Raw genomic sequence first — 26,058 nt, 5'->3', positions numbered from 1 at the left:
TGAATGTGATCCATAACATTAAAAAAATTTTAATTTCAATTCAAAATTTTATTTTGCTTAAGTTAATTAAATAATTACTATTTGGTCTAGCTCTCTGCCTGCCAGAGAGAGAAAATTCATGATCTCCTTTCATATTTAAAAAAATTATCCCCAGAAATTGTAATTTTACCTAATAGGATACAGAACAACATTTTCTGTCTTTTCTTTAGTTATATACGTGTATATAATGGTTGTGTAATAAAATTGCAAGCATTAAGCACACATCCTTTATTATACTTTCCAAAGGTTAATTCATACCACATGTTTCTTTGTGGTGGGGTGGAGGCAGGGTAGCCTAACAGGAAGAATATATTAATTATCAGGACACTTGAATTCTAGTGTGGTTCTGCCATGAATTGACTGTTTTAACTTTGGTTAACTTTATGTCACAGTTTTCTCAGAAGGGTACAATAGTAGGGCTGTGCTCGGGTTATAATATCGTATAAGCTGCACAAGTGTTTAAAACTACGTTTAAATTAATACATAAAAGAGCAAGGTGTTTTATATTCAGTCATAAAGTGTACATCTGCTTAGCTGTTGTAGTGTTTAGATGAACTCTTTTGCAACCATCTCTTCCTGTTTAAATCAAAACTTTTTGGGTTGTGAGTCAATTAACTTTAGCCCAAACACATTGAACTTTTCACATAGTCTGTACAAACAAAAAGATCTGTGTAATTTGTGAAGCTGGGATGATAATAGAAATAGTTTAATCATCCTGTCAAATGGTCGATTTAACAATGAACCAGAAAATGAAACACCGTAGAGGGAGCCATGTAAATGTTCTTCATTAGTCATTGTTAACATATGTTTCCTTTTTTCTCCATCCTTTAACAGTTTATTGTTATTGCTTTACTAAAGGTTTACTTTATTAATTTCCTGCTCATTCATGAGTTGATAGTATCTTTTAAAACAAATTTAAATGTCATAAAGAATTGGTTCTGTATTTACCATCCTGTCTGTTGTTCCCCTTCACTTCTTTTTAACCACTTTTACTAAGGCTAAATCTTGAATAATTGTTCATCAATTATTTTTTATTTTTTGTTTTTACTGCCATATATTTTGAATACCTTAAACTTCTGGGCAGATAAAAGGAATACTTAATGGATTTACCAAACAGAATAGAAGCATGAGGTGGTTACCATCTAGAGGCCTTGGACCCGGATTCTCTCTTGTCACATCTGGACCCCCCACACTGTGACATATATGACACACACCTGCTACCACACATGCAGTCTGAGGCACCACCCACTATTATTTGACCTAGCTCTCTGCCCGCCAGAGGGAAAATTCGTGATCTCTTTTCATATTTAAAAAAAAAAATTATCTTCTAAGAAAAATGTCTACAGCTCAGATTTGTTCTTGCCTTACCTAGTCTATAGTCCATCTAGCTCATTCATTCTCCTTCCTTAAATAGTCTTGCATTTTTCAATCTAGAGAAGAGTCTTAACACTTACAACTCATACTTAGATTTAGCTTCCTCTGCCTTGAATTTTTTGGCAAGGCAGCAGGATGTAGAATGGAAAGAGCTTGGAATTTGGAGTTAATAGCTTGGTTACTTAGTAAAGGTGTGTGCTTAGCAACCCATTTACACATCTGTGGCCTTGTTCTGATTCATAAAATGGAGATGATAATGATACCAGCCTCAGAAAGATGGTATGAAAGCAAATGAAATATATGCAAATCTATCATAAACCTATAAGGTGTATAAATGTGGTTTTTGTTTGTTGTGTTTTTCCAAGGTTGCAGGTTCCCACACTGAAAAGAAAAGGGAGTTCATGATGCAGGTTCTTTGAACCTGTGTATAGTTTGACCACATATTACTATTTTATTCGGGTAAAAATATACCATACATGGCACTGGCAAAAAGAAGCAAAATCTTTTTCCTATGGTGTAGTTAAATTAACATTCTCAGTTTTAATTCCAGAAATGTAACCTTGGATCAAGACAGTAGCTTCATATGTAGTTTTAAATTTAATAGTCACATATAAGGCTCCAAAAGTCTGTGTGGAAATAAATTCCTCACTAAATACCCATAACAAGCTACAAAAGAATTCTATTACTGTACAGCTGCAAAATGACCAGTTATATTCATTGCCATTTTTATTTGTTTATGTATTACTAATTTATTTATTTTATTTATTTATTTTAAATTTCTTTATTGATTAAGGTATTACATACGTGTCCTTATTCCCCCATTACCCCCCACCTCCCATTCATGACCCCACCCCCCTGTTGTCTGTGTCCATTGATTAGGCTTATATGCATGCATGTAAGTCCTTTGGTTGATCTCTACCCCTTACCCCCACCCTCCCCTACCTTCCCTGAGGTTTGACGTTCTGATTGATGTTTCTCTGTCTCTGGATCTATTTTTGTTCATCAGTTTATGTTGTTCATTATATTCCACAAATGAGTGAGATCATGTGATATTTATCTTTCTCTGACTGGCTTATTTTACTTAGCATAATGCTCTCTCCATCTCCATCCATGTTATTGCAAATTGTAGGAGTTCCTTCCTTTTTATAGCACCATAGTATTCCATTGTGTAGATGTACCACAGTTTTTTAATCCACTCATCTGCTGATGGGCACTTAGGCTGTTTCCAAATCTTAGCTATGGTGAATTGTGCTGCTATGAACATAGGGGTGCATATATCCTTTCTGATTCATGTTTCTAGTTTCTTAGGATATATTCCTAGAAGTGGGATCACTGGGTCAAATGGGAGTTCCATTTTTAGTTTTTTGAGGAAACTCCATACTGTTCTCCACAGGGGCTGTACCAGTCTGCATTCCCACCAGCAGTGCACGAGGGTTCCTTTTTTTCCGCATCCTCTCCAGCACTTGTCATTTGTTGATTTGTTGATAATAGCCATTCTGACAGGTGTGAGATGGTACCGCATTGTTGTTTTGATTTGCATCTCTCTGATGATTAGTGACTTTGAGCAGGTTTTCATATGTCTCTTGGCCTTCCTTATGTCTTCTTTCGAAAAGTGTCTATTTAGATCAGTTGCCCATTTTTTGATTGGGTTGTTTATCTTCCTTTTGTTAAGCTGCATGAGTTCCCTGTAAATGTTGGAGATTAAACCCTTATCATTGATATCATTGCCAAATATGTTCTCCCATGCACTGGGCTTTCTTGTTGTTTTATATTTATTTATTTTTTAAATATGTTTTTATTAATTTCAGAGAGAGGAAGGGAGAGGGAGAGAAGGACAGAAATATCAATGATGAGAATCATTGATCGGCTGCCTCCTGCATGCCCCTTACTGGGGATCGAGCCTGCAACCTGGGCATATGCCCTGACTGGGAATCAAACTGACCTTCTGGTTCATGTGTCAGTGCTCAACTACTGAGCCACATTGGATGGACAATATATATGACCAATTTAGAAAGTGTTGCCCTGATGGACATCTGTGAAGCCAATGATGAAAATGGACACATTTATTTTAGCAGTGCCAATCCTCCTACATTTCCCTTCCAGTTTTTAATATTGCATGTTTTGTTTAAGGCATGCAGAAGTTTTTATTCAAGTCAGTCTTCTGTAGAGTGAAAGGTTTCTTTCTCAAATTACATACTGAAGTCTCACATAGGCCTTCTTTCTTTCTTTTTTTAAATATATTTTTTATTGATTTCAGAGAGGGAGTGAGAGAGGGGGAGAGATAGAAACATCAGTGATGAGAGAGAATGATTGAGTCCTTTGGAGATATCAACCAAAGGACTTGTATGCATGCATATAAGCCCAACCAGTGGACACAGACAGCAAGGGGGTGAGGGCATGAGTGGGGGGGTTGCCTTCTGCACACTCCCTACTGGGGATCAAGCCCGCAACCCAGGCATGTGCCCTGACCTGGAATTTAACCATGACCTCCTGGTTCATAGGTCAGTGCTCAACCACTGAGCCATGCCAGCCAGGCCTAGGGCCTCTATCCTTCTTGCTTTCGGTTTGGCTATTCTGATGTCATCCTCTTCACACTGATTCCTCAATATCTTTATATATTGCTTTTTCTCATTTTCAGTTTTTCCTCCCTCATGTTAGTATTGTCTGAGTTTACTCATCACTTAGGTGAACTTGTGAAGCAGCAGTCTCTCAGTCGTGGCCTCCTGTCACTGAACTGCCTGGTGCATTTCTAGGCAAGAACAGCTCTTCACTTCTTGCCATCCCACTGTTACTACAAATCATTTTTTAAGAGACCAGTGGCATCCTTGAGACAATGCTGCAAGTCATGCGGCTATGGTTATTTAGATTGGCACTTGCCATGCCATTTAGGCCAAATTCCACATGGAAAATTATATCCTGAGACATTTCAGATTTTAAAATTTTTTTACTTTCTCACTTTTTGCTATACATTTTTATTTGTCATTGCTTACATACCTATTCAACCATTATTCTTTTTTTCCCCCCTGGTGATTGAGCAAATTAACACTCCTCTCTTATGTTGATTTTTAAAATTTTAGATATTGGATCTTGGGTTAGATTTTTATTAAAGTCACTACTTTTATATTTGTTACCCAGTTCTTATACAGATTGATCTTTTTGGTTTAATAGTGTTGAATGTTGAAAAGGAATCAATTTGTAATTGTCCAAGTCTATTTATTCAGTGCTTTCATATAGGGCATTGTATCATGTATTGTATAGAACCACCAATACAAAATCTCGTGTGTGAGTGCAACAAGAGGGTGTGTGTGTGTGTGTGTGTGTGTGTGTGTGTGTTGAGAAGGAGGAATGAGAAAAATCCAATGCGTATATACATCTATATATACATAAATAAACATTATTTTTATAAAACTTATACAGAAGTATGTAAGTTTCTACATATAAACATTTATATGTTCACTTATGCAAATAAATATTTATACATATATAAGGAAAGGCATATTTCTCTTTTAATTGGTAGTTTTATAGTCAGTACTGGCATTGAAATAATCATTTAATTGTGGGAATCAAAAATTTATATTTTTATCAATGATAGGATAATCAGGAATTTGAGTGATGGAATGGATAGCAATTTTATGATGAAATTTGAAGCAGTTTTCCAGTCGTTGGCATAAACAACTTGGCAAAGAAGTTGCCCAGAGATGATATCATGTCATAACATTTCCCAGAAAAATTATGTGATTAAACATTTCAAAAAATATCGTTGACCAGCTCAGTGCAGAGTTATGAAATACATGTTATTGACCAGCAACTGTGGCTCCTAGTATGTCACAGATGTTCTGGAAGAAGCTGGAAGCAAATTTCTGAAATTCTTGGAGCACCTGTTTCATAAATATTTAGCCAGTATTTAAACTGAAACAAATGAGAAAACCAAACACCAGGCTAATTATATTGTTGAAAAAAGGTATTTTTCTATGCTAGGATAAATACAAAAGGAACTGAACTGTTTGCTGACTTATTTAGCCTAGGAAACTAATTGTGCTTCACAAACCTTTCTATCACATGATGCTACTTAGAGAAAACACATCACCATCATGTGAAAACATGATTGCAACATTCTTGGAAATAATAGCATAATTTCCAGAGAATTCCCTTTTATGTAAAAGTTATTGGTAAAAATAAGTAGTTGCTATCTGTTTATTGAACAGTTTTAAAAGACATGATTAAGATGTAATCATGATACTTAAATATTATGTCAGATTTTAGGTACTGTATATTTATATTGCCATATAAAATGGATCCTGTTTCCTTTGTGGACAAACACTGACTCCTAAATTAAATAAACTATAACATACTTAGAGTTTAAAGACAAGGAAAATAACTCCATGTGGCCCATAGGACTGTTCATCTTCAACTAACTCAGATTTTTTGTTGTTGTTGTTAATCTTCACCCGAGGATATTTTCCATTGATTTTTAGAGACAGTGAAAGGGAGAGGGACAGACAGAGAGAAGCATCAGTGTGAGAGAGACACATTGATTGGTTGCCTCCTATATGCACCCCGACCAGGGAGAGGGAACCTGCAACCTTAGGTACATGTGCCCTTGACCAGAATAGAACCCAGGACCCTTCAGTCCGAGGGCTGACACTCTATCCACTGAGCCAAATCGGCTAGGGCCCACTACCTCAAATTTTTACTTCTGCCATCAGATTCTTTTATCTTGATTGTCATCCTCCCAACCTGGCTGCCAGGAGCTCCCATCACTCACGTTTCTCTGGCCTAATAAGTATGGATTTCTGACTCCAAGAATCTCATTAAAAAGAAAGAACAAACTGGACTGAGTTCAGATCTCCCCAGATAACTAATTGCAGTCTGATAGTACTTTGCAGGCTCTTTCCCTGCCTCCTTTTCCTCTGCTTACTTATCTGGATGGATCTTTGGTGCCAACCGTTCATCGTGAACATTTAGGAGCTGTCCTACAATAGTATCATTCCCAGTGCCTAGTGATTGCAAACTGAGATGCCTCCTGGGGACCTAAGTGAGTAAAGTGGGTTGTGTAAAAAGCATGTGAGTTCTCTGAGCTGGACAGCATCTGCCCATCTGAAGAAGGAGGGGCTCTCAGCTTTATCTAATTACTGCCTTGCAGGAGTGCAGCTCAGTGTTGCTAGTTTTTAAGAGGAGCCAGAGGTTCCTTTTCTAAAATGAGAGGTCTCTGAGATTTTCTTCCGTGTTGGCTCAGTGTTTAATTTTTTATTTCAGAAAATTTCAGAGATAGTAAAATATGACAGTAGTTTTCATAAACTGTCATATACCCATCACCCAACTACTCATTTTCTTGGTGTCCTCATTTCCCCCTTCTAGCCCATGCAGTTAGTTTGAAATAAAGTCTAGACATCATGTTATTTCACCTGTAAACCACATTACTTTTTTCACACACCCATTCAAAACAAACAAAAATGATAAATTTCTTAATGTATTTAAAATCCAGAGACTGTTCTCATTTCTTCAGTTGTCCTAAAATTGAGGGTTTTGTTTTTCTCAGGTTGTTGTAATTGGAATTTCAACGTGGAGTAAATCTTCTCTTTGGCTGATTTCTTGCAAATTTCTTTTAATCTATAGGTTTTCCCTCCATCTCTCTTTTTTTCTCTCCTTTTGCAATTTATTTGTTGGAATAATGTTTTTGGTCCTGCAAAGTTTTCTGCAGCGTGAAGCAGGCTGGCTGCATCCCGGCAGTGCTGCTGAGTGTGATCTCTGTGTTCCTATTGATGGAGAAGAGGCTTCGTCAGATACAGGCTGCACTTTTCTGGCAAGGATATCGTGGACAGTGGCATGATCTTTCGTTAGTAATGCATATGTCTGCTTTTCTGCTTTGTGATGATCACTGCCTCTATCCTGTAATTCATAGGTGGCTCTAATATTTAAAAACACTATTTTGCATTGCCTGCCCCCATATCTTGGATGAGCTGCACCTATAAGCCATTCTGATCTACTAAAGTTCAAGATGGAACCCTTCCCTTGTCTGGAACATTCTATGATTCATTGTAAGTAACTCCCAGTTAGGCTGACCTGGTACATGGAAATGATCTTGCCCAATCTATCATTCAGTTTTACATTATCCTGTGTCTACTCACGGTGAGGGCAAAAAAAGAGCATTTCTTTTATCACGTCAGGTGGAGAGCATCCTAATGATAAGCATTCTTTGTTTGGATCAATGCCATGGTGTCTGTCCTCCATAAGGCAAGTCAGTCAAATATCTAGTGAATATGTATTTTACCTTTTAGGATTTTATTACTACAGGATGGGGCAAAAGTAGGTTTACAGTTGTTCATACGGAAAATAATACAATAATAAATAAATAATAATACAAGTATAAACTCTGTGTCTTGAATACTCACAACTGTAGACCTACTTTTGTCCCACCCTGTATGTCTTTTAGTACTTTTGACTTGCATGGATGGCCTCTATAAATCTTTTGTGATGGACTTTGAGGAGAAAGGACTTTGCAAATCACACACCTAAGTAGGATCTATTTTTCCATAAATTTCTCTAGCTGTTGTTCATGTTGTAGAATGAGGGGAACTGGGATGGGGGGGCGGGTTTAGAGAAACATTGATTGCAGGATGGGAGAGCACAGCAGGCAATACAGTGTACCAGTTAGACTTCCACAATTGAGTACAGCCAATCTAACTTTCTAGCTGTGTAGCATTGGGAAATTTACTTCCTCTTTCTAGTCTGAGTTTTCTTGTCTTTAGTGGGAACTCACAGAAGGTTGTTATAAGAATTAAGGGCTTGTCCTAGCCTGTTTGGTTCAGTGGATAGAGCATCGGCCCTCAGACTAAAAGGACCCAGGTTCAATTCTGGTCAGGACACATACCTAGGTTTCTGGTTCGATCCCCAGTTGGGGCACGTACAAAGGACAACCAATTGATGTTTCTCTCACATTGATGTTTCTCTCCCCATTCCTCTCATTCTAAAAATCAATGAAAACTTATCCTCAGGTGAGGATTTAAAAAAAGGGAACAGTAGAAAAGAAGATGCTAAAAATCAACATAATCTATTTTTTGCTCTTTGAAAGGGGAGTGGTTTTGTAACAGCACAGTATGAGTTTTTTCTGGAGATACCGGCACACATGTTCAGTGTTGAGCCAGGCGTTTTAATGTGCAGAGTGTACGTGTTTAATGCTGGTACCAAGTGCAAGAGTTAACTCTTCATTGGTAAACTGCACCTATACATTGTGGGATTTTTTTAGAATTAGAGATGCAATCAGCAGTAGGAACTGGTTTCTGTGTGTGAAACATACGTATTTCTACCTAAATATTTGCAACGTTATTCAAAGATGCCCCTGTTGTTTGTACTTTTTTGCTGCCTCTCCAGCCTTTAGACTCTCATCACTGCTTCTTGTCTCTTTTCACCAACTCCTTACTTTTAGCCTTTTTCCAGGCGAAGTCAACTGGAGAGTGACTTGTTGGTTTTTAGAATGTATATTTGGAGACCTTTCTGGGAAATAAGGATATTTTCTTATTTAGCATAGATTTTTTCAGTCAGTAGACCTTGCCTATTTTAAATGGGGCTCGTTGGTTCTTACCACTAGCAGAAGGAGAGGCATGTTCCCTGCTGGGGTGATTATCCCCTGGGAATGCTGAACATAGAGCAGGACAAGGCCACCAGCGAAGAACATGAGCCATGGAATGTGCTATATAAATTCTGTTTCTCTGTGGAAAGCTTAGCTAACAGCCCTGGTCTTCTGTGATGGGCCCGGGGCCACTGACTGTACTTGTCTGCTTTGTTTCCAGGGTATATGCCATATACAATTCCGTGAAGGGATCCTGCTCTGAGCCAGTGAGCTTCACCACCCACAGCTGTGCACCCGAATGCCCCTTCCCACCGAAGCTGGCGCACAGGAGCAAAAGCTCACTGACCTTGCAGTGGAAGGTGGGTAGCTCAGTGTCGGGAACAGGCTGAAGTCTGTAGCCATTTGAGACATTTATTTAGCACTGTTCCAGTTTGGTGATGGTGTTTGGTTTTCTCCATAGTAACTATCTGAAATAAATTAGTGTGATATCAGAAGTTGCCAACTCTCTGAAAGGAGGTGAGAGAGAGGACTGCAAAACCAAGCTTTTTAGCTCTGTTTTCAGGGGAATCTGGAAAATTTCTTAGGATTGTAAGCATACATTATAAGTGATATAAATACTTAAAATAACTAAAATTCATCACTTTCAAATGGTTTTCATCACTTTCTAATTCATCTCAACAAATAATTGAGGATTTCAGTAGAAAGTTTTGTGAAGATTTATAGATAACGTGGGTTCACAGCTCTGTTGGCTTCTTTCAGTGGCGATTCTGAAATGTTTAATATTTAAAACTGCCGAGGATGATTAGAATTCTAAATGACATTCATTAAGATTTCACTAATTTTTACGTATTAGATCTTATCAGTCAGGATTGCTAATATTTTTAAAAGTCCAAATCATATAATAGTTCTCATGAAATACCATTTACTGGCTACAAATGATTCTTGCCAAAGAGAGGCCCTTCACGAATTTAATGAGCTTATTAGTCAGTCATACTTGTGTGTTTGTAAGCAGATAATAGGTTGTTATTAATCTCTATAGTAATTATTTCTATATATGAATATTTTAAAATATAGTTTAAGTGTAAAATTTATAGAAGAAGAGATAATACAGATTTATAGTATTTGGGGAGAACATTAACATGTGCAAGAAATGAGATGGTTAGTGATATTCGTTATTGGTAAAGAAATGTTTTGTCTTCTTGTTCCTATACCAGAGGGTCAGATTTATCTAGGAAGTGGGTAAAAGCTGTTGAGAGCAGTGGTCAGCAACAGAGACTGGCCTTCTCTAGACCCCTCTCCCGTGGGCAGCTGCATTCTCATTGCCAGTGGCCGACACTGAGTGTGTTATTTGGACAAAGGCAAAGTTTAAACTGGCTCAGAATCTGAACTATTTTATTTTCCTTTCTGGCTTCCAGGGATAATCCAGGTCAGTGATTCCCCACCTTTTCAGAGTTTGAACACCCAATTGGTCATTGTTATTTAACTTCTTGGAGTATACACATCCATTTTTAAATGTGTTCTATATTTACACATATGCATATGTAAATATATCTTTAAGGAAAGAATTAAAATTCATATTTTTGGAAAATATAAGAAACCTTCCTAAGAATACCAGAGGGACCCGGGGTCTCACCTAAAGTTGGGGATCACTGATATGTGCTCTGCTGAAAACCTAGATGCAGTACAGGTTTCAGGCAGACTAGCAGCTTGAGGGAAAAGTTTTCTCATGAGGAGGAAAGCGTTGCAAATGTTCATTCTCCCTTTAATTGTGAATCAGAAACCGCCTCCTGTTCCTTTAAGCCATGTGCAAACTTGAAAGTTCCGAATTTAGTTCAGTTTTTATTCAAATGTTCTTAAAACGGATTTCCTGATCTCAGCCTTTGGCTGCGGGCACAAGGACAGGGGACCATGGTCTGGCTGCCCACCTATCCTCGAATCCACAGCCACTGAGAGGGCTCAGCCACGGGAGACAGGGTGGAACCAAACCTAAGTTGGTGTTCCCACCTTCAAGGGTCTGTGGCTCTGGTGGGGCAGGAAAGAAACTACTAAGAAACAATTTCTCTACAGGCTTATGAGCCGTTATAAACGCAGTTCTCTAAAACTTGAACCTTATCCGTTATTTAGAACATTAAATGTGTCCCTGTCCACAAAAGCCTAAAATTGCAGTGCAGTAGAACATACAGCACTCACCTAAAATCTGGGTCTGGGGACTCAGAGATTATATGACTCAGCAGGAAGAAGGACGGAAAGGAGAGGGAGAAGAGTTTCTGTATTAATTTAACTAATATTTACTGAGCCCCAGATGATGCTTTATTAACAATAATAAAGCAACAGCTGCTGTTTACTGAGTGCTTCCTATGAAACCAGGTAGTTTAGTAGTTGATTTACATATATTCTCCCAGTTACTTATCACACACATCCATTCTTGGAACAAGAAATAAAACATTGATATTAAGTAGCTAACATCAGATCACACATGACAAACAGCCGCGCTGGGCTTCAGATCAGCTCTGGTGACCAAGCTGCCTTTTGCCAGAGGCAGGACACTGCAGTGTGCGAGCTCCTGTTCTTTCCGGGGGCGGAGCCAGGCCCGGGTGCCTCTCCCGCTTCTTAGTCTCTCAATCTCTCTCTCTCTCTCTCTCTCTCTCTCTCTCTCTCTCTCTCTCTCTCTCCCCCCCCCCCTCTCTCTCTCTATCTCTCTCTATCTCTATCTCTATGTCTATCTCTATCTCTCTCCCCCTACTCTACTACCCTGGTGCTGTGAAGAACCCCAGTGCTGCACTGCACTCTGGCAGGTCTAATCCTGCAAAACACTCTTCTAAGTTCTCTGCTCCTCTGCCCATTGTCCAAGGCCTGTTTTCTCAGTGAAGCAGACCTCAGCATGCTTTTAAGAAGAAAGCAAATGATCAGACTTCTTTTTGCTAACTTGTAAGGTCTAACAGTCTCTGGTAATCTAGTCAGAGGGTCCCATTTTTCCTCATTTCTGTTTAAAAGGGGGGGCAAACTTTAATACTACAGAAGGCTCTCTAATCTTAAGCACTTAAAAAAAAAACCTGTATGGGAGAAGTTAGGAAAATATAGATTCCAACTCTGAGCCCAACTGGGTCAGCTCTATCCCCCCAGACCCTAAGCAGTGCCTTTGTTTCTTAGCTGCCTTATTTCTCCTCTACTCCTGAACCTAAAGTTGCCTCTTAAAAGTTGTATCCCCTAGCCCTAGCCAGTTTGGTTCATTGGATAGAGCATCGGCCTGCAGAATGAAGGGTCCCAAGTTCAATTTTGGCCAAGGGCACATGCCTGCGTTGTGGGCTCAATCCCCAGTAGGGGGCATGCAGGAGGCAGCCGATCAATAATTCTCTCTCATCATTGATGCTTCTCTCTCTCTCTCTCTCTCTCCCTCTCCCTTCCTCTCTGAAATCAATAAAAGTATATTTAAAAAAAAAGTTGTATCCCCAGAGGAAATATGGCACTATGTGGGGTAAAGGTAGAGGTGGTAGAGAGGCAGCTTTGGCTATTTGTGGAAATGATTTCTTAATAGTGGGGGGACTTTCTGTGTAGTTGAATTGTATTAAAATTGGTTTGTGATAATGAGTGACCAAAGAGATGCAGGAGCTTTCCAGGGTTATAGAATAACACTAGCATTGACATTGTATTTGAACCTTATGTCTGTGAACAACTTTCGCCAACCTCTTATATTGTTATTTTTTAGGCACCAATCGACAATGGTTCAAAAATCACCAACTACCTTTTGGAATGGGATGAGGTAAGCTTGTTTTTACATTCATCTAAAATGCGATTTCAAAAATAAAATTTCTGAACAACTACCATTTTATTTTTTTACTCTTTTTGTAAGATTTGCTAAATACAGAAAAAAGAATGTAGAGGAAAATTTAAGCCAATAGTTATTGACTGAAAAATGAAGATGGATGGAAGTAGCATAAAGAATTGTGCATTAAAACATATTTACTTGACTTATTTGCAAAAAAAATGCTACTGAAAGAAAAGACAGGATCTTAATTATTTTGGGGTCCCCAGTGTCTAGCCATTCATTAATTAGTATGAAAAATTGATTGTTCTGTCATCTTGGCTGTATCTGAATGTCTTGTGTGCACTTTGGTGTTGTACAGCTGGGTGCTTTCTGTGGGAGAGTGGAGAGCGCCTGGAAGTCTCACTCTGTCCATGTGTGATACCCTGTTGGGTAGAGCATCCTACAACAGGTGCGCCCCTTTGCTGTTTCTGTTGCCAGAGGCCCTTGAAATGGTATTCGTGGTGGAGTCTCTTCATCTTGAGGCCACTCTGCACTGAATGGCAACCCAAATTCATTTCTGGTCTTGCTGAGCTACCAACAGGATCTCAGGCAGGAAACAATGTAGAGGACTCTCCTCTCTGAAAAGCAGCTGTGCTTTTTGTACCTGGAGATATTAATTCTGTTCATTCATTTACCCTTGCTTTAGTCTATTTTTCTGTGACTGAGCAAACAGACTAGGATTTTAAGACTAGAAAATCAAGTTACCTAGTCTTTGCGACTTAAATTCAGGGGGCTTGAAAGGTTTAGAACACAGGCTTAGGCTTATGCAAAAAGTAACTTGTCAGGCATGGAAAAAATATTTTAACCAAATATAAAATGAAAATCAGATGAAGTTCTCATGATGAAATTTTGATGTGAAAAGGGGTCCTTCATCATTCCCTGGAGAAGCGTGTTTTCCCATCTGGGTTGCATCTGAACAGCTAGAGTCGCAAGTTACCAAAGACAATGGTCTTTTGTTCTGAGGATCCTCGTGAATAGTTCCTGTGCACAGATTGGTGAAATCTCAGGCTTAACTGTTACATTTTACAGATTAGGTGGATTTCTTGTTAAGGTGGTTTGATTGGAACGTGAAACCACCCCTGTGGCCCTTGTGGAAGGAGATTTTTATAGGCAGTCAGGAAAGAAACTATATTCCCCTCTCCTCTTCCTCCCTAAGGGTGAGTGGAGGTGGAATGCAAGTCTGTTCCAAGTGTGTTGCTTTGTTGCACAGACCTGATGTTTTTTTCTCATAATTTGAGGTTTTATACTGAGATAGGGTTTACCAGTAAAGAGGGGGCTTTTGTTCATTTCAGGAATCTTCTCAGGGCAGTGTATGTGTGTCCTTCCCTGTGTGTTCTGCTTTTCTCTGACTCATAAGTAGTGTCAGAGGCGTTGAGTGCTTGAATGGTCCTTCAAGGGAATCCCAGGTGCTGCAGGAAATGGTAATGATGGCTCAGTGGTTGGCGTCCTCCCTTTTAAATCTGGGTTGGGTAGTGTCCTGGCCTAATGCTGGGAGGAGATGTGCCGCAGCCTCAGATGAAGTGGAGAAACTATTTCTGATGACCATCTATAATCAATAGGACCGCCTATGGACTAGTGACCACGAAATATTAAATGGTTTATTTTTGGCCTTCTTCTGTCTTTCCCCTACTTGCTCTCCTTCCATCTTTTCCTTATTTCCACCTTAATTCTTCTGCCTTTCCCTTTCCTTTTTTCTCTCACACCTTATAATTCCTGCAGATGAGCTTTATTGGAGATTTAGATTCATTGATTCTCACCTACCATAGGCCTTGTGCCAACACAGAAACCCTTTTATTTTCTATGGCATAATATTCACCTTCTAGAAAAACTCTGTAAAGTACCCCTTGATAACGGGATAATTGAAAGAACACCATGATGAGAAGATGGTGGATTCTGTTCCAAGCTTTCAAACAGGTCACTTGACTTCTATGGTCCTCAGTTAGCCCTTCCGTTTATATATACTTTTTTAAAAAATACATTTTTATTGATTTCAGAGAGGAAGGGAGAGGGAGAGAGAGAGAGAAACATCTATGATGAGAGAGAATCATTGATTGGTTGCCTCCTGCATGCCTCACCCTGAGAATCAAGCCTGCAACCTGGGAACATGCCCTAACTGGGAATTGAACCATGACCTCCTGGTTCATAGGTAGACGCTCAATCACTGAGCCACACCAGCCGGGCAATTTATGTACACTTATATCATTTACGCTTTCTCAAACCTGGTTAGTAGGATTGCACCTGACAAGAGAATATTTTGAACAGATACAAAGAAACAGACTTAGACACATGCTTCTCAAATTGTTCCATCCATTAGCTTCTTTGTTTTATATCTCCCTCCTGTCCCGTCTCCCTAAAAAGATTAAAAAATGGTATCATTGGGTTTCCTGGCAATGAGGAGAGTACAAGCAATAGTAACCAGTTCATTCCTGCCCATCCTATCATTTCAGAAGTCAAGTTTCTGATAGTCTGTGTTTCTAAAATTCTCAACTAAGTTGGTGACCAGCAGGTCTGAAGGCAGGTGTGGCTCTAATGAGGAACAGAAACAGAACCATTATAGCACAGGAGAACACTGGTACACCACCTCTCCTAAACCCATTGCCATTAATGGCAAACCACTGTTCTGTAGAAGTCACTTGGAAGTCACTCTCTGAGTTCTTCAATTAATAAGAACTGCTTTTGTCTATTAATAATTGTAACTAGGCAATCCCTTAGTTTTTAAACCAATGTGGGAAGTCACTGTGACTATGAGATGGTAATGAGCAACTAAAAATCAATGCACAGGTGTCCTTGGCTTTTCTGCATTGGCCATCAGTTTGTTTTCCCCTGAAACAGAACAGTTTTTATAACTTGGGAAGGTGTGGCCTTTGCTTGCCATGTCCCTGTGTTGTGCTGACTCGGATGAGTTGTAGTGTGTAGAGCCTTGGAGCCTGTAGTCTGGCCTTAAAATTTTGTAGATCTTCAGCCCCTGTTTGCTGCTCCAGGAGACCCCGTTATGAGCAACAAAGCACGAGGCCATTTTCAAGGCCGTTTTCTACTTGGCTGTTGAGAGTCGTCATTGCCTTGCAGTTTCTTTCTGCTGACAAGGTGCCCCTACCCCATGTTTAATCTAGTATATGTCATTGTTACTCTGAAGGCTGGCAGAAAGCAGGTCTGAAACCTTGTGATGGTTTCTTTCTTCTGCTAGATTGGATTATTGCACCTAGTGCTAATTTAAAAACAAACAACAAAAACACTTTTATGAATTGAGTTTTAGTTTAATCCAGAATTATGAATAGCATAAGAGTTTCTTACCATTTTAACAGCAAAACAATGCTTAGATGCTAGATTTCGCATAGAGATAGTGCTTACAGCTCACTCTCCCATGGACCTCCCTGAGCTGATCCCTGTGACCTCCCCTCCGGCCACTCGAACTCGGTCCTCTGTTGCCTCTTTCCTGGATGACATGTAGAGGTGGGAGTTTTTCTCCAGAAGGAGCTAAGGGGGAGGCTTGAGGACATAGAGGCCTTTAGGGTAGGGATGGGCTTTTATGAACAAGAATCATGAACCTCTGCATATATTTACACACAAAGCCTTGCCCAGTCTGGTTTAAGGGATGGTGATCTGGCCTTTTCCTTGAAAAATTGAGTAAAAGGGCAAATTTCACGGTCAAATAGGAACTTTTCCATTTTAGAAAACATAAATTCCGTAAAGGAAGTATTTATGGAAATTTAATTTGTTGTGAGTTCTACTCCTAAGACATTGTTTTAAATCGTGCTGTGCAGAATACTAACTGCAGCTAGTTACTCAGCAAATGCTGGTCTCCTGAGGTCTTGCTGTGAATCTGTGGCATGGATTCATAGCAATGAGATGTATCAGTGACATGGCATTTTCCTAAAGAGATACGGATCCGTAGTCTCTGTTTTGTCTCTAGCTAGTCAAGCAAGTAATTTAACCCCCAAGCCTCAGCATCTCCACCTGAAAAATTATGTCGTTTGTCACGTAGTTGGGTAAAGATTGAATGAGAGTCAGTGTAATGATTATTTCATGTCACCTAAGCACAAGTTGAGACCTGGGGTAGGAAAAAAGTCAACAATTAGAAGGACTGAATGAAAGGAATGGGACATGCTTCTGTTGGGAACTTGAACAGGAACCCTGAGATTAGTGTCTCTGGTTTGCACTAACCAAAAACGGGCGTCAGCGCTATATATAGATGTTCATTGCCACTAGCTTAGTTTCTGGACGTGACTTGTAGGGAACATACGAAAGAACCAGTAAAACAGCTTCATGGGAATGTACTAGTGGAGTTCCCAAGAATCTTCCTCATGTGTGACTCAGCTAGCCCAGAAAGGAATTTCACACATGGCTTTCCTGGTGGCTAATGAGCCGACACAGCTGTAAAACAGTGGACCGAGAATAAATAAATACTATAGAAATTGAGAGGTGTATGATTTGAAATAGAAAGAGCAGAAAAGGCCAGCAGCAGGTAGAGCCCGTATGCCCCAGGGCATCAGCAAGCCCGTGGTGCCCAGTGGTCCTGCTGCAGAAACCTCTGTGGCAGCCCCAGGCTGTCACTTCCTGGACATCTAGTTCAGGAGGAGCCACCTTAGCTCATTTGAAGAATTGAGCTAGCCCATAGGAGGGACTGGGTAACTAGCTTATTAATCAGATACCTTTAACTTAGGTATTGACTAGTTAGTATTGATCATCTTTCAGAACTATTGTTCACTTCGTCCAAGTGAATTTGCAATGGCTTTTCAGGTTAGACAGCAGCCGTCCCTGGGAGAGCCTGGAGCCTCCCTGAGGACCACACAGCTGACGCTCTGTCTTAGGTGCCATGTGGCCTTACATGGCCTTACATGGCATATGGTGAATAGTATGTCAGGCCCGTGGAGAAAACCAGGAAGGCCCATTCCCATTTCCCAACCCATCGCCAGTGCTTGGGGTTGTTCGAAACACTGTCCATCAGAAACCACCTTTCACACAGTGCCTTAAACCGAACCAGTACCTGGCAGAGTGACTGTGTCTTGTCACATCACAAACCTTCACTGCCACGGCTGAGAGTGCTTTCAGAGAACCAGGGGAATAGCTTCCCTGTGTAGGTCCTGCTGAAGGAAGCTAGATCAGGAAGGATTGATAACTCTGCGAGGTCCATAGGTGCCAAAGGCAGCGCTGAGTTCAAAGGAGCCATCTCTCTCAGGGACCTCAGCCCCAGTCATCTGTACACCTGAAGCATATTCTCTACCTGCTTTTTTATTGCTTGTCACGTGCGCAAGACAGAGTTATGTGTTTGGGCAGCAGAATGTGTGGGGAGCTTTGGGCTGAGGCTAAGTTAGGCATACCCATCTTGGTCCTCATGTTTGTTGGCTGCCAGACGGAAGGCAGCAGCCTGGGCTTGGCTAGATGATGGGCTGAGCCCATCCAGCTCTCGGTTCACTTGTGACTAGTCCAGGCTGCCTGTTCCAACGTCACCACCTTGCTCCTCCTTTCCCGTCACTGGGACAGTCAACACATTGATCTTATCAAAGCAGTGACATCTGATGCACCCCATATATGCAGAGAAAAAGGAAAGGGCCTGGTCATCCTTGCCTATTTTAGGTAGCTAAGCGTCTCTCACTAATAGGAAAGACTAGTATGCTAGGGGATAAAATGAATACAGCATTTACGTAGTAGCCTGTGACCAGAGACTGTCCCACCCCCTTTTCTTACCTTTGAAAGCTCCTCTGTGCCAGAGTGCTCAGTAAAATGAAAGAGGCATCACAGAAGAGAGTGAGGTTTGGCACAGGGAGCCTTCGAATCCCCCCAGATGTGGAGTGTCTCCGCCTCCCTGTTATGAACCCTTCTTCTATATGGTTATGCTGCACATACATGCTCTTTTATTTCTCAAGCCAACATTTATCTTTGATGTTGCCTAGGGTCAGCCAGTGCTGGAACAACTTCTAAATATAGACGTCCTAGCAGACTAAATCTTCGAGCCTGGCAGTAGTTCAGTTGGCCAGTAAACCTTATTTTTTATTTGATTTATCTTTGCCGTTTCTGACAGGTTGAACTATGCCTGTTACAAAGAGTGCCCAGCCCAGAATCACTCAGCCCCTGTCTGGATCCAACAGCCATAGGCCACACAGCATATGACAACTGATAATCAAATTCCTGTAACTTGTTTAGCAGACAGTTATCAAGCCTGGTAAGAGCAGATCGAGAAGACAACAGGCATGGCTGTGAAAAAACCTGTAAGAAGGAGGTCAATGGGAAGAAAACAGCAGGAAAAGTAGAAGTTGCAAAGGGAGCCTGTTCACCATCAGTTCTGGTGCCCTGGTTGGCCATTCTCATGTTCTTGTGCCAGAAAGAGGAACAGGAAGGATCATTTCCAGTCTGTTAATTGGAAGTAAATTGAAAATATCAGCCAACCTCATCTATCAGTGCCAGTTTGGGCAATGCCAGCTTCCAGGGTCATAGTGCCAGGGTAATTGGAAATGTTAGCCAGAGCAGCCACATTCCCCGCAGTCTAGAGAATTACTCCTGGCAGGAAAACACTGTGGCCTAAATTAATTGGAGTGTGTGTGAGTTACATGTTAGAATTGGCCATGGATGCATTAATTCCTTAACAGGAAAACAACCCATTTAGTTGATTCATCTTCCTAAGTACTGAGGACAGCTTTATAAAGATAGATAAGTTAATAAAAAAGAAAATTGACTTGAAAAAAATTGTTTTCAGTCTTTCAGTTACTTAGTTCTACAAATTAAACAGTTACTTTTAAACATTTTAAATTAAAGATGAATCAATGGTCATTTTTTTTATCTTCTACAAAAATAATTTTTGGAATCTCTTCAGAGAGGCCTTATGCTGTGGGATGGTTTTGAGGCAGAAGGCCTGTGCTAAGTGCATGTGGAAAATAGAAGCCTTTATTTGGGCACACGGTAAACATTGTGTACTGGCTTGCACGCACACTTCCGCTCCCTCACCTCCTGGTTATTTGTAGTTCAGGAGGACTTTATAAAAGTTTACTGGAACTTCATACTATAAACATATATGGACATCAAAATAAAAGAGTGTAATATTGCATAACAAATTACCCCAAAACTTAATGACTTAGTGCAGCCACTTCCTTATGCTCCTGGATTAGGGGAGGGAATTTGGACAGGACACTGGGGGAATGGCCTTTCTGGGTTCCACAGTCGCTAGAGCGTCAGCTGGGAGGGCTCACTGGAGATTCGGATCTTCTGGTTGGGTCTTCACTCACAAGTCTAGCGGTCACTCGTGGTGTTGGTAGGACCTCCTCTGGGGCTCCCTCACAGCATGGCAGCCAGGAGGGAGTCAGAATTGCTAGTTAATGTTGCAGGGAAAAGACAGAAGCTTCATCTTTCAGACCCAGCCTTGGAAGTCACACAGCTGCATGTTCTCTGTCATGAGTGAGTCACAGCACACCCACATTAAGGGAAAGGCCTGTAGGTTTGGCTCCTCAATGGTCGGGTATCAAAGAATTTGTGGACGTGTCTAAAATCACCACCATGTGGCAGAAGGCTTCTCTTGACTCTCTTAGTCATGAGAAACCGTTAATAAATATTTTTCCTTTATCTTTATATAGCACATATGGTGTGTTTGAGTAACTATGAGGTCATGAACTTTGAAAGTACAACATAACTCTTTTCCTGCTTCTGCTTCTTTTCTGAGTGTTCTGGCAGAGGGAGAAGGAAGACGTGTACCCAGAAATTCATGGGTAGACGGGACTCAGACCCTGTACCCAGTGTAGCTCCACCTTGGGGGCACTGCTCTGCCCAGTTAACAGATGGAGAGGTCACTACCTGCTCCCTCAGTGGTAAGGAGACGGAGCCTAGGAGGCAAACTGGACTCCTGCCAGTTAGTGCCTCCACCTCCGTGGTTGCACTGGGAAGTAGGGGATGTGTCCTACTCCTTTGGGTGACCCACAGGACTTCAGCAAAGTATTTAAATTTTTGGAGGGGGGGGGCAGAGAAAATAAGAAATGCGCTATAATTTTATTTAATAGCTATTTTTAATTAAACTATGGATTAGAAAGTAATGGGAAAATATTCAAGTAGATCATTACAGGGCAGAAGATAAAATAGAAAAATAGAATGTATGTCCCTCAAAATATTTAAACCCTTTTATATTTATAACTTAATTCCAAATATCATTTTAAACAATGAAGTAATGTTTACAAGGTTAATATCTTTGTCCCTGTGGTTATTAACACATCTTGAAAAATGTTTCCAAGAGTGAGTCATACTCGGCTGTGCAGCCACATAAGTATATTTCACATACTCCTCCAGCTTCCTTCCCTCACCCCTGCCTTTCCAAGACTGACAAAAAGTTGGAGGTGGTTGACATTCTTCAGAATTTAGCAGGAACTTTGTTGGATCCAGAAGAACATCTGGATTCATTATTATTAGACTTATAACCAAATTCATGGCACTTCTCGGAAGGGAGTGAGGATGAGGATGGAGCAGCGGAGAGGCAGGTGCTTCTATAATTTTCTAAGTGTTACCAGACTGGGCTTCCCCACAAAGGTGGTGAATCTAGAACTGGAAGGAGGGCTTGCTCAGCAAGGATCAGGTAAATGAGATGTCCAACCTAGGCCAGGTGACATGGGGAATAGAGTGCAATTCATAGGCACCGGGCTGCCCGACACATGCCAGTGGGAATGGAGAATCAGCCGGTCCAGTGGGGTCTAGAATGGAGATGACATACGAGGTGTTTTTGTTCAATAGTAAGAAAGAGGAGATCGAGGCAAAACTGGGGAGTTCCAGACTGGGGAAGGACTGGTCTGGTATATTGTGTGTACACCAGCCAGCTTGCTGGCATATCCAGTGCTTTCCTGGAGAGCAATTTTGACTGGAAGTAGAGGACATGTGCCCTGGGCCCTGGTTGGAAAGCAGTTCCATTTATCTCAAGGCCCTGATGCTGAATCGGTGCTCTCAGGCCCACTCTGGGTGTGGAATGACAGTAGGTTAGCAAGAACCATAAATTCAGTCTCGTGAGAAGAGGAACACTCAACTGAAGAAAGTCACGCCTCACCTCACCCTAAATTGAGTGCTGTGAAGTTTATCGACACACAGTTGATTTGTACTTCAAGATTTCTTCATATTTTAGTAAAGATTAGCTTTGTCCTGGGATGAACTTAATGTGTGCTTGGGTATGCCCAACATTTGAAATGGAAACAAGTCAGGGAACCCTGACAGTCTGCCTTTTTTTTGGCTTGTGGACACTGGCAGGAGAAAGTGGGTCCAGAAAAAGGCTAGGCATCCTATGGCTTATGTCAGATATAGCCCAGTGGCTAGGTCCGCTCCAGAATGCTCAACGGTGTGGGCTCGAAGCCTCTGCTCCCCTATACTCAATTGGGGTGAAGTTTTCTGTCCTTCCCCAGGAGAACAGGAACTCAGGTGCTCATCTGAAACAGGTCTGACCCTGATTGCTCCCATGCTGTAAATCTCTCCCAATGTACCGAGAACCAGGGTGCTGCTGGGCAGCCAGGCTCCGGCTCTTCCCTGTGGACCAGCCAACTCCTGGGCCTTTTGAGACCCCATCCTTCACTCTCCTCTGTGGGTGGGACACACCACAAGGGGCCTAGCAGCAGTGGTTGACAGGACAAGGCTTGGGCCACAGATATAACTGCTTCCAATGTTTGGCCAGACTATTGATGACAGCAAGCCTAAAATCTGTCAGATTATCCATTTCTTCTCTTTTTTTCAAATATATTTTACTAGAGGCCTGGTGCACAAAATTCGTGTACTGGGGGGGAGGGGTCCCTCGGCCCAGCCTGCCCCTTTTCACAGCCTGGGAGCCCTCAGGGGATGTCCCACTGACAGCTTAGGCCCGCTCTCCCTGGCGAGCTGGCCTAAGTCGCAGCCTGTCCTCCCTCTGCAGGAAGCGACCGGGCTGATCAGGGGAAGGCGCCACCCCCACCACCCCGCTTCTGCTGCCACTGCCTGCCGCCACAGCCACTAAGGTGTTTTCTTTAGGCATTTTCAAGCTGTCTCTTTCATAGGATATGACCTTTTTTTTTTTTTTTTTTTTTTTTTATCCTCAGCTGAGGATATTTTTCCATTGATTTTTAGAGAGCGTGGAAGAGAGAAAGACAGAGAGAAACATCAATGTGAGAGGGACACTTCAATTGGTTGCCTCCTGCATGAGCCTGCAACCTAGGTACATGCCCTTGATCAGAATTGAACCCGGACCCTGCGGTCTGCAGGCCGAGGCTCTATCCACTGAGCCAAACAGGCTAGGGCAGGATATGACATTTCTTAGCCCCTCCAGCAGCAGACCTTCATTTTCTCCTCCAGGAGTGTGGTGGAAAAACCCTAGATCACCTTCTTGGATTATTACCCAAGTTACCAAGAACACTGCGAGTGGCGTACAGGGAGCTTAGCCAATGAGCTGTAAGAAAAGGTGTTTCCTCTGCAGCTCACGCGCAGAGGCGGAACTGCTGGTACACTGTGTGTTGTGTCTTCGCTCCAGGCCCACCTATGTGTTGCATCTTTGCTCCGGGCCCATCTGTGCATGCAGCCTCCTCCTGAGCCGGTTGTGACTGTTATGGCGTCCCGGTATTACCTCTTTATATATATAGATTGATTTCAGAGAGGGAGGAGGAGAGATAGAAACATCAATGATAAGAATCATTGATCGGCTGCCTCCTGCACACCCCCTACTGGGGACCAAGCCCACAACTTGGGCATGTGCCCTCATTGGGAATCTAACCGTGACCTCCAAGTTCATAAGTCATTGCTCAACCACTGAGCAACACTGGCTGGGCTGATTATCCATTTCTCTCTCTCTCTTTTTTTAACATATTTTTATTGAGCCCTTGCTGGTTTGGCTCAGTGGATAGAGCATCGCTCTGTGGAGTGAAAGGTCCAGGTTTGATTCTGGTCAAGGGTACATGCCAGGGTTGCAGGCTCCATCCTCAATAGGATATATATATATATATATATATTATTGATTTCAGAGAGGAAGGGAGAGAGAGATAGAAACATCAATGATGAGAGAGAATCATTGATCGGCTACATCCTGCATGCCCCCTACTGGGGATGGAGCCCATAATCCTGGCATGTGACTTTGACCAGAATCGAACCCAGGACCCTTCACTCCACAGGCCAATGCTCTATCCACTGAGCTAAACTACTAGGGCTGGTTACCCATTTCTATTAGAATCATGTTTTAGTGGGAAACTTTGCACAAGGATGATGTTAAATTATTAAAAAGTAAGTTTTCTTTCCAAGTAAGTTTTCTTTCCTGGTATATCTCAGTAATCCTGTGTAGCTTAAATTAGATTTTATTAGAACAGGGATCATGGCACAGTTTATAATCTCTCAGAATCATCAGGAAGTTATTATTTGCCATTTATAAAACTTCACTGACATTAACAGCATGGACATTTTCAATTTTGATAAAGTGACTAAACATTTATGTTATTATTCCTATCAGTTTGTTTGAATCTTTAAATCTTCTAAAGCATTATCTTTTTTTTTAAATCCTATTTCTGTCAACAAGAAGAACTGGATAATACTTTATTTATAAATGCTGTTCGCAACCTGGGCTTCCTCTTGGTTTATAAGCAGATTCTCAACTTCACCTGTACCTTGAACTTGTACTTCAGTGCGTAAGCCCCAGAGCTGTTCATGGGAGACCCCGCCCGGGTGATGTGTAAGCCATCAGATCGCTGGAGCCCAGGGCTTTCTCTGTCCTCATTTGCTTACTTCTCAGCTGTTGATTACTTTGCCCTGCACTGACTTTTATGATTGTTATTTTTTTCTTTCCAGGTAACCCTTTTAAAATAATCTCCATGGCATACATGAATATTTTACTCAAAAGCTTCTTTCATGTCTGAAATATTTTAACCTACTTTCCATTGTGTTTGCTTTATTCTCAGTGACTTCTAAAAATTTATCAATAGGCCTTACTTCTTTAATTCTGTGACCTATTTGTTTCTAAAACCTGATTCTAAGAGTTCTGCAAATCTGGGTCTTTTCTCATGTTCTTAAGGACTGTGCACGTAACACATCTTGGAAGGTAGTAAGATGGAAAATTTGGCATGCTTTGTCTAAACAAGTTGGAGTTTATTTAGCAGTTGTTCCTGATACTGAAGTAGAAATTAAAAATAAAAATGTTCGAAACATAGGAAATGTCTTAAAGGTCACAGAATGCCTCTCCCATCCCCGTTCTTAGTGAGCTCCTTTAAAAGAAGTCTAGTTCCCATCAGTGATGCCTCCCCACTCTTTTTTTCTCATTTAAATCACAGATAGTCTGGTTTTCACCATATTGAAGCAAATCAACCTAGTAAGGCACAGACTGACTTTTATTTACTGGCTGTAGTTCTAAGCACCAGAAATGGGCAAAGGAGCCCAAACAAAGAAATAGGAAAAATGAGGCATTGAAGGGGAGCCAGCTTTGGGTTTGGAAAGGATGAGGCTTCCGTGGCGGCAGGATGTGCCTTTCTTGCTCTGTTTACTCTGCGCTCAGAAATAGAGGAGAAAGAAGGTAGATCACGCTACAGCCTGAAAGGGATACAGAACGTACCAGGGCATAGAGTGTAATCAGACACTGGATGTAGTTATGCAAATGTATGTAGAATAAATCGTCTGCAGCAGCCTTAATACTCAAGTTTAAAGTAAGTGGAATGGCACCGTGACTTCACTCAAGTAGCAGTGGAAAAATGCTATGCTTTCCTGTTTGCACCCAAATGTATGTTGAACCCTGATCAAATGAGCTTTGAATCTTAAAGACCATTAGGACTTTCCTTCCTTCCTGGGGTGGCACCACCTTGCTCTGGATGGGGAGGGAGAGGAAGGGTTAGTTTGAGGATGAATATAGCATGGTTGTTTTTAGTCTCTTCACCCTAGTGATGCTTCAAGCTAGTTGTGTGTTTATTTTATTTTTAATTAAACTTTACCTGGAATGTGTTTTAATGGTAAGAATTTGGAGGTCTGCTTAAAGGAAGGAAATGCTTGAATTTGCTTAGGAGAAAAATGTGCTTTCTGCTTTCTTTATAGAATAAATTGAGAATTTCAAACATATTTCTTAGGGCCCTGGGCACAACCATCTGATTAGAATGCTAAGATACATTCAGCGTTAGCAGGTGGTTTTTGCAAGAACATAGATAAAATACTGTGGATTATGGCTATGAAATATTTGTACTAGCAAACTGCTGATGTGAGTATTTCATGCCTTGGAGCATGGCACAGCACAGTTAAAGTTTTTTTTGTTTTTTTTCTTATTCACTGGTCTATTAAGAGAACCCACTGGAGTGTTTTCTTTTCACTTCAAGGAATTTGAAGCATC

General features: G+C 41.1%; 1 protein-coding gene across 7 annotated transcripts in view; it reads left to right on the top strand.

Annotated features, from left to right (window-relative positions):
- FNDC3B (fibronectin type III domain containing 3B) overlaps nucleotides 1–26,058 on the top strand; it is a 341,119-nt gene that overhangs the window by 249,137 nt on the left and 65,924 nt on the right. For all 7 annotated transcript variants that reach the window (XM_080656861.1, XM_080656865.1, XM_080656862.1 and 4 more), the window contains 2 exons: nucleotides 9,204–9,342; nucleotides 12,690–12,743. In XM_080656861.1, coding sequence (XP_080512987.1) covers nucleotides 9,204–9,342; nucleotides 12,690–12,743 — 193 coding nt within the window. The remainder of the gene's footprint in view (nucleotides 1–9,203; nucleotides 9,343–12,689; nucleotides 12,744–26,058) is intronic.

Source organism: Plecotus auritus (genome assembly GCF_963455305.1).
Source record: "Plecotus auritus genome assembly, chromosome: 2".
Lineage (NCBI taxonomy): Eukaryota > Metazoa > Chordata > Mammalia > Chiroptera > Vespertilionidae > Plecotus > Plecotus auritus.
Note: the sequence above shows the minus strand (reverse complement) of the source record. Positions and strands in the feature narration are given on the sequence as shown.